At 40.2% G+C, this 9,624-nt stretch overlaps 1 protein-coding gene across 1 annotated transcript; it reads right to left on the reverse strand.

The window, feature by feature from the left end:
- Positions 1 to 326: 326 nt before the first annotated feature.
- On the reverse strand, positions 327 to 6,579 carry LOC132034695 (uncharacterized). Its single transcript, XM_059425065.1, has 3 exons — positions 6,246 to 6,579; positions 914 to 1,422; positions 327 to 353 (listed from the first exon to the last, which is right to left on the reverse strand). Exons 1-3 carry the CDS (start codon positions 6,577 to 6,579, stop codon positions 327 to 329), a joined length of 870 nt encoding a protein of 289 aa, XP_059281048.1.
- Positions 6,580 to 9,624: the final 3,045 nt, after the last annotated feature.

The raw sequence follows: 9,624 nt of genomic DNA on the forward strand, positions 1-9,624 counted from the left end.
TTATCTAATATTTGATGATTTTCCCCCATTTATATGTACTTTCGCGAGATGACGAATATTTAAGAAAATAGTTAAGCTATGTGTAAGCTGATCTAAACATCATCATTATAAAAATAATAATAAAAGAAAATTTGAGGGAATTAATGAGTAATATAATTTTCTTTCACTAACATTAAGACATTGACAGATATGTCAAATTTATTGATGTAACACATTATAATCAACCAAAAAGAAAACACAATGTTAGAAGTGTACCCCTAGAAAGCGTAATTAACAGCAAATTATGTAATACAAGATCTGGAATTAAGCAATTAAACACTTCATTTTTACTCCTTCTTGGATGGCTTAATCACCTGAAATTATTAATTAACATAAAAAGCATCAGAACTACTTCACTAATTAGAAAAAAAAAATTAATTAGAATTTCAAAAGGAGAAATATATAAGATATTTTTAAGAAAAGATTTTCCAAACATATACATGTGCAATTTAAAACTTGCAATAAATATAAATAAAAAAACAAACATTCGATTGATACATAGTTAATGGTTAATGTTGACACCTCTAGATTTGTCTATTTCTATTAGTTCAAAAAGAAAGGAACATGGACAAGATCTGGTCTTCAAAGTGGCCCTAAGTAGTTTGTGATGAAGGACCGATATTTTTATTGCTATCCATCTGGTCGTTTTTATTCTGTCACTCTAGCTAAAAAAAAAAGTTCCAAAATATTTCATTTTAGAAATTAAGATTATTTTTTTCAAATTTCACAATCACTACTCCACGAAAACAAATAATCTTTAGAAAAAAAGGATGATTTATACTCAAATAATACACCTTACGAAAATGATTATAGACAATATATTTTTAAACGAGTCTGTCGAAATTTTAAACGACAGATAAAAATGATAACTTACCTGCACGTCCTTACGAGGGCTATCAAATTCACTTGACGAATCAATAACCTTCACCCATTGATCGTTCAAATCCCAGGCATACTTATAGCAAGGGCAACTAGTGCTGATTATGCTCTTGAATGTTGGACAACATTCTTCAATCGGTTCTTCGCTGAACATGCACTCCTTCACCTCTTTTTTGTCACTAGCCGAGCAGCTCGTGGGCGGAGGTGGGCTCGGTGGTGGAGGCGGTGGTGAGTGCGGTGGTGGAGGTGATGGCGAGCACGGTGGTCGTGGTGATGGTGCACATGGTCGTGGTCGTGGTTGCGGTCGTGGCCTCGGAGGAGGGCATGGTCTTGGCCATGGATACAGATACGGCCAATATTGACATAGAGCATCAACTAGGGAGTTTTTTAACTCGTTTCCGTCATCGACCACGACCACGTCGACTTCTCTAGCTACCACCGCTTGTTGGTGGTTGCAAAATAAAATTGCAGCCACCATTAACATCATGAGAATTAAAAAAAGTGCTCACCATAGAGTGCTTACCTGAAGGGCAGAGGCTATGGCAGAGGTTGTAGCGGCTGCGGGTTATCCTGGGGTTCCAAAAAAAAAAAAAAAATCATGAGAATCTTCATGGTTGTCCTTCGGGATGGCTCAGTTGGTTTGGAGGGTGGTTATCCACACGGATGACCCTGAATCGATCCCCCTCGAATGCTGCCTTAGAGTCGAGCACATGCATAGGGCTTGCCTAGTGCGGTTTACATCCCCTGTGTGGTTTGCAGGCTATTACACAGTGGGGGGTTTACCCAGTGCGCACAAAGTGCTCACCCGAAGGGCAGAGGCTGTGGCAGAGATTGTAGCGGCTGCGGGTTATCCTGGGGTTTAAAAAAAAAAAAAAACATCGTGAGAGTCTTCATGGTTGCCAAATTTTTCAGTGATAATTGGTTTGTGTTCTACATTCAAGAGATATAACCCATTTATACATACAAATTAAATTTTTGGTGTTATTATTGTATGCATGGTTTCGATAATTTTCACATGATAAACACTGCAGAAAATTTAAAATATTATCCAACATTCCTTTCAATATGGCCGAGTGGCCAATGTGAATTGTTTGACATTCACGTTGATTTTATTATATATATAACGATTGAACTACTTCATTTATTCTTATTTACTTAGGCCTCATTTGTTTTCATTAAGATTAAGACGATGCGAGATACGAATGCGAATGCATGCTACGAGGTAGAACATTGAATGATTAAGACTATTTGCTTTTAAACATCTGAATGTGCATAATGTTTTTATTTAAACATAATAAATATACAATTCAAATAAAAAATTAACTAAATAGTAGAAAATAAATACAAATTTAATAAAAAATATATATTATTTGATTAAAAAAAATGAAACATCTATATTCACTAGTAATGATGGAGATGTTTTGTAGTCGTGGTGGGTGGTGAGTCGGGGTGAAGGGGTGGCGGGTGGTAGGTGGTTGGGGTGAGGGGTTGGAGGTAGTGGGGTGAGGAGTGGGGGTGGGGGTGGGGTTTGGTGGGAGGTGGGGGTAGTGGGGACTAAGGGTGGGTGGTGTGGGGTAGGGGTTGATGGGGAGTAGGGTGGGGTTGGTGGTGGGAGGTGGGTGTAGTGGGGAGTGGGTGGTATGGGGTAGGGGTTGGTGGTGGAGAGTGAGAATGGGCGGTGTGGGGTGGGATTGGGGTTGGTGGTGGGGTGGGGTGGGGGTTGGAGTGGAAGGTGGGTGGGTGGTGGGGTGGGGTTGGAGTGGAGAGTGGGTGGGGGTGGGGTTGAGGTGGAGGGTTGGGGTTGGGGTTGGGGTTGGGGTTGGAGGTGGTGAAAAAAAATTTCCATACAAAAATACCTCTTAATGATATTAAGGCCTCATTTGTTTGCACTTATTGGAGGTCTGAATCTGAATGGTGTAGGCTTTAGGCTATTAAGTTCATTTGTTTGCATTAAGATCTAAGCAACTTTATTGGGTGCGAATAGGTCTTAATCATTAAGATCTTAAAACAAGTCTTAATATCGTTAAGAGGTATTTTTGTATGAATTTTTTTTTAGCATAACGCGACCCCGCCCCCACCCTCCGCTCAACCCACCCCCCACCCATGTGCCCCGCTGACCCACCGCCCCCTCGCTCCCGACCCCCGGCTCCCGCACGCCCCGTCCGACCCGGCCCAGATCCCGCCGCGCCCCGGCTCTCGCTCCCCGTCCCTCCACTCTGCAACGGCCCCGCCCGCCGCCACCCCTCTATCTCCCGCCTCTCACCCAACATCCGCCGCCACTGCCCATAAAGTCTCGCTCGTCACACCGCGACTACAAATCATCTACACCGACTACTAGTGAACATAAGTGTTTCATTTTTTATCAAATAATATTTTATTTTATTATATTTATTTTCTGATATTTAGTTATTTTTTATTTGAATTGTATATTTATTATGTTTAAATGAATACATTATGCACATTCAGATGTTGAAAAACATTCAACAAACAGTCTTAATCATTCAGTGTTCAGACCTACAGACAACATCTTAATCATTCAGATGTGCATTCAGATTCAGACGTCTTAATCTTAATGAAAACAAATGAGACTTGGTTCAAGATCTTAATGATTAAGACCTATTCAGACCCAATAAGTGCTTAGATCTTAATGCAAACAAATGCACATAATGGCTTCAAGTCTGAACCATTCAGATTCAGACCTCCAATAAGTGCAAACAAATGAGGCCTTAACATGTTAGCCTTTTATACATACATCCTTCACGAAAACACTAATAATATCTGATAAGAGTTTTTTTGACTAATCTTTCCTTATTTTTCAACTAGTGAATTTGACCGCGAAAAAGATATCATTAAATTAAAAAAAAAATATTTTGATAAATTAAATAGGACCAAAATAGATGAAAATTTCTTATGCATGTGAAGAGTGTGTGTGTAAATTAGTTCACAAAGACAATATTTTCCTTGAAATTAGATGTTATACGGTCCGAATCTTTCATTACTGTTTTTTTTTTTTTAAAAAAAAAAATATGAAAAGTTTCTTCTTTAAAATATGCGTGTGTGATAAATAAAATGAAAACTAAAGTAGACAAAACTACCAATTTAGGGTTGGTTATACTCACTCACATGTTTTTAAATTTTACAATTTCTTTTGGGGCCAAGTGAACAATCCACGTACAGCTAACTTTATAATTTGTTTGTTTCAACTTCAGATATTCTAAAAATAATTATGTGACTTCAACTCGAATGCTCATTCGTAGATTTATATTATCTACCTTATATTTAAGCCTAAAAAGACCTTTAACATTCATGAAAATGACAAAGGCCTTGAGAACGTTAATTTGAGAAAATAATTGTAAGGCTAATGTGCTAATAGAGAATAGTCTCATTACTATTAATCATTACAAATACCATGTGGTACAATAATTTAGGTGCTTCATCAACAATCAGTTCCGAAGGGAATCCGTGACTTTTTTTTTTTTTTTGGTAATTAATTAACTTTCTTATTAATCACCAGTAAAGCTTTACAAAACTATAGCAAGTTTATACTCACTTGCTATTGCTTTAAAAAGAAACTACATGAACCTATACTAGAATATGCCTACTAGACTTTAAAATATAAATTGGTGAATAGTAATCCCGAATCCCAGGTCCGGCCACGTCCACTTTACATATGTACGCTACTTCACACAACCGGCTCCCGATCCGTCGTCTCTTTTTCAAATACTCGTTGGTTCCTTTCTAGCCACACGGCATATACAAACTCGGCATAAATCATTAGAAAATGCGGGCGTTTGTTGACTTTCCACTTCCCTTTTTTTGCACTTGTTCTATGTCTTGTCCCCGACTATTAGTAGTACCAGCGGTTTTGTGACCAGGTGTAGTAGTTTGTCCCCATTTAGCTAGTGCATAGTCACATTTTGTGTAAAAGTGGTCCACTAGATTCTATATGTTGCGGCCACGTTACACGTTCCTCTGCACTTCCATACCCCATCCAAGTAATGTATCGGAGGTTAATAGTCTATCTTGCAATTGCAACCACACATAGTAAAGATAGCTTTCGATACGGCGGGGTTGTCGAACATTAAGCATTTCCAAGGTGGCCTTTATTGCGATCCATCGGTACCAAGTAAATGATTCGGATAAGGGATTTTTCGAAACGGTGGCATTACGTTGGATACGGGCGATTCACGCTACAGCCTCCCGATATTTTCCCTCGCCGTCCAGCACGCCTGTTGTGGTGTATTGATCTCATGAAATTGTTTTCCCTTTATGTAGAAAGCATGGATCCATTTGATCCGCTAGCTTATCTTTGTGTTCCCGAGTCGACAGAGTCTTGGCTATGGCGGCCTTGTTCCATGGGGCGAAGATTAATCGATTTAGTCCCCCTGCCGACTTTGGAGTACACACCCTTTCCCGTATAAGGGCTTTTTTTGTGATGACATTTGTTCCCGAATAAACATAAAACGGCAATATGATTCGATAGCTTTTAAGACCTTGCTAGGAATGATAAAGAGTGGGCAATGGGCACGGATTCCAAAGATTACAGCTTGCATCAATTGGACTCTACCTGCGTAAGATAATTTTTTTGCTGTCCAGGTAGAAATCTTGGCTATTATCTTTTCAATCAGTGGCAGCCACTGCACCATAGTTAACTTCTTGGTTGATAAAGGAACCCCGAGGTATTTGAATGGCAGTTCCCCACGTGAATAACCAAGCTTAGCTAGTATCTCATCTTACGCGATCTGAAGTAGTACCCCCCCAAGTATACGGAGCTATTACTAGGTTAGCTTGGAGTCCTGGCCTTTGAGAAAAGGTGTTGAAACGGTGTTGGAGTGCGATGCGAAGCCACGCATGACCTTAGAAAATAGCAAAAGATCATCGGCGAAGCTTAAGTGGGTGATTCCAAGCTTAGAGCATACGGGAGTGGTATTTGAAATTTTTACGGTGCTTAAGTGCATTCGGATATGCCCTTAAATACTCCATCGCTATGGCAAAAAGGTAAGGAGACAATGGGTCCCATAACGCCCGAAGTCCTCTAGCGACATCGAATGGCTCGAGATGGTTCCCAGTTGACCATGATCGTATAATTGGTAATCCTCGCACTCCCATCATTGACCTAGAAAGTTGGTAGGAAATTTCGGCTCCTTAAGAACTTGTTCTAAGTATACCTTCAATAGAATCGTATGCTTTTTGTAGATCAATCTTAATGACACGTCTAGAGGAAGTATGCTTTCTAGTGTAGGCTGTCGAGTTCGTGGGATAGGATGATGTTGTCGGATATTTTCCTTACGGGATAAACCCGGCTTTGGGCTTCTGAAATAATCCACCGCATAAGCGGGCACGTACTCTAGTAGAAAGAATTTTCCCGGTAATCTTATAAAGAATGGTGCAGCAAGCAATGGGTCTAAATTCCTTAACTGTAGCAGGCGTTGGTGTTTTGGGGATCAACGTGACAGATGTGCAATTGATAGCTCGATAAAGTTTCCCACTGGAGAAGAAATTTGTGATGGCAGCAACTATGTCATTTTTGACTACGGGCCATGCCTTTTTAAAGAACAACGAGTTATACCCATCAATACCAAGTGATTTATCATCGCCAATAGATCGCGACCCCTGCAATTTCGGCTTGTAACCTCTGCACTTAAGGCGTTCGTTGGGCATGATTGAGTGCGGCCACTTTTCATGATCTCTTTGTCAACAGCAGGCAGTGTATGAGAGGATGTACCCATTAATGATTTATAGAAGTTGAGGATCTCTTTGTCACAGAGAATCCGCGACTTTTGTAGCGCACAAAAAAAAAAAAAAGTTAAACCAAACTAACGCAAAAAAAAAAAAAAAAAAAAAAAAACATTTATAAGTTTCTGCTAGGTTAGTGCGTGAAAGGACCAAACTGCAAAAATACAAGTTTGGCCTTTCACGCACGAAATTCATGCGTGAAGGAGGCAAAAAAAAAAGTCGCCCCCTCCTTCCCTATAAGAGACGCGAACCTTTCACTTCCCCAAATGCCCCGCCATTAACGCCCCATTTCAGTGGTCCCCAACCCCCCAAAACGTCTTTTTTCGTGTTGTTTTTCAACCCAAAAGTTAATAATCTTGGTATATTGAAGTGTGGGGAACAAGTTTCTAAGGTTAGATTTTTGGAATGAAGCGGCGCGAAGCTCATTTTGAAAACTCAAAAACACCTTCATTCTGAGTTATTGTATTACGAATTTTTTCTTGATGCTAAACATGTTATTACCTTAGGTATGGTGGGAGTGATCTGTGGTGGATTGCACATTTTTTTTGTGCGTTTTTGGGCAATCCGCACCAACCACGCGACTGCCCTCTTTTTAAAAAAAAAAAAAAAAAAAATTGTTTATCTATTATTAATTAGTTAATTATTTATTAATTGTTTATTTAGTATTTGTTAATTGTTCGATTAGCGACTTAAGTATTTATTAATTGTTAGACTAGTTATTTCAATTGTTAGACTGGCTAATTATTTATTTAGTTTTGTTAAGCCAATTGTTTATTTGTTAATAATTTCTTAATTGTTTCATTAGTTAATTAATTGTTTATTTGTTAAATATACGATAATAATTTATTAATTTTTTGATTAGTTACTTAATTGTTTATTTATTAAATATATGATAATAACTTGTTAATTATTTGATTAGTTAGTTATTGTTTATTTATTAATTATTTATACTAATTGTTTGCTAACTAATTGTTAATTATTTGACTTATTAATTTTTAAACTTTATATTTTAGGATTGAAAACCCTTAGTTTAGGATTCATAATCCGTAGCTTAGGATTAAGCCCTTAATATAATTTTTGATAAAAATCACATAACTAATATTACTTGTTAATGATTGATTTAAAAAATGTAAAACGGATGGTCACCACAATCACTTAATAAAATTTTCGATAAAAGATTACATAACTAATACTACTTGTTAATGATTGATTTAAAATGCGTAAAATAGATGGATCACCACCACTTTTGATCGGGGCCACTTCGGCCAAGGATTCTTTTGTATCTTGATCGGAGCATAGGCTGCAACATATATGGACATCAGAACCCTGCACACGAGGCTCGGGTCCGTACAGGTTAGGGGACTTAGCATGGGAGATCTTCGCTCGCCCCCCGCATCCTCGTGTCTGGATATACTACATCGGGGGCGGTATCTGGGGGGTGTGTCGAAGTTGGTCGGGTACGGCACGATAGGTCGCTAGTGACGGCATTGGCGAGAGGTGGCGGCCGGAGACGCGCGCGTTTCATCTCCGCACCGGTAAGGCTACCATTACCCTTCGGGATGTGGAGGTCATTTATGGGCCTACGGTTGATGGACGCCCGTTGTATATTGAGGGCCTCACTTGTGCTGCGCCTCGCGAGGGGTGAGTTGACTAGAGCTTACTCGGTTTCGCGGCTCCGGGATGGTCATATTTTCGGCCGAGTCGGCTTTTGTTGTCGACCCTTTATGCTCACTTGTGCCTCACGGACATGCGACGTCCGATTGGAGAGGACACGCCTCGGGCTAATGTTGATTGACGCGCGCGTCTATGCGCACTCATCGTATTCGGGGCCATCCCGTTCCCGAACACTTCGGTTCGCATAACGGAGCTTGAGGTATCTTCGGTATATTGACGATCTCGCGAGATAGGATGTTATAGTTGAAAGTCTTCTTTGTCTTTGAAGCTACATGTATCGAGTCTTAGATGTTCTATGGGCACAAGGGGTAGAGGTCCCCCATTTTGCTCGCTCCCTCGTGCGTATATTTAAGTGTGTGTAATTAAACACAAAATATATTTTTTTAACACGACCCCGATAAAATATTTTTTAAATGACTATATCGGATATGGGTGTGAACTAGGTTGAGACATTTTCGGCCCATGCCGGCTCACCCTCAGCCGACTATCTTGCTGTGCCGATGCCATACGCGCGGAGATGGTCGCGAGGCGTACGCCGACGTGCGGAGATGCACCACAGCCTTCTCCCGTTTAGGGATCAACTAGACCGCATGACGGCGCAGACGGTATGTTCATATTTTAGATCCACACGCTAGACCACATAGCTACTATTTTAGTCTTTTATTGTTAACTAGTTCAATTCTTTTTACAGGCTTTTATATGGACGCCGTATGATCATATTTTGGATGAGCTGTTGGCGTTTTGTAGGGCGAGTCGACACATGTGGATGTCGCGGTGTCCATTGATACATATGGATATCGTTGAGTATCACGCGCTCGACGCGTGTTGCGGCGGTTGGGTATGTACGGAATATGCATATTGGCTATGGATTAGGAGCATGACTACTATGTGAGGGATGAGCGTGCGGGCGTCGATGATGCGTGGCGACTCCGTATGCGACGGCGAGGTCCGGAGTTGGGATGTGAGAATGACGAGCCTAGCGGTGGTCGGACATGACACTCCGATCCGTGTGTACATGGGTGGTACATGCGGATCACTAAACATCACTTTATTGGCAAAGAGCGTCGTCCGAGATGGCCTTGGATATATTAGGTTTCCTATTTTGGGATGGAGATATCGTCGAGGACAATTACTCGTTCGTTATAGTATCAAACCAAAAGCCCATGTTAAGTTTCCAACATTTTAAATATGAAACACTAGTCGGTTACATGCACAAAAGAATGAAAACTACACCCACCGAGTTTGGAATCTCACTAATCGCGATATCCACAAAACAATATCAAACGGTGTAGTGCG

This window comes from Lycium ferocissimum, chromosome 10 (assembly GCF_029784015.1).
Source record: "Lycium ferocissimum isolate CSIRO_LF1 chromosome 10, AGI_CSIRO_Lferr_CH_V1, whole genome shotgun sequence".
NCBI classification, from domain to species: domain Eukaryota; kingdom Viridiplantae; phylum Streptophyta; class Magnoliopsida; order Solanales; family Solanaceae; genus Lycium; species Lycium ferocissimum.

What these genes read in the sequence shown, in the direction of transcription:
- LOC132034695 (XM_059425065.1), bottom strand. Translation starts at nt 6,579, where the DNA reads ATGCCCAACGAACGCCTTAAGTGCAGAGGTTACAAGCCGAAATTGCAG. An exon ending in AGTACGTGCCCGCTTATGCG is followed by an intron (nt 1,423 to 6,245) that starts GTGGATTATTTC and finishes CTCTATGGTGAG; the next exon opens with CACTTTTTTTAATTCTCATG. An exon ending in GCCCTCGTAAGGACGTGCAG is followed by an intron (nt 354 to 913) that starts GTAAGTTATCAT and finishes TAATAATTTCAG; the next exon opens with GTGATTAAGCCATCCAAGAA.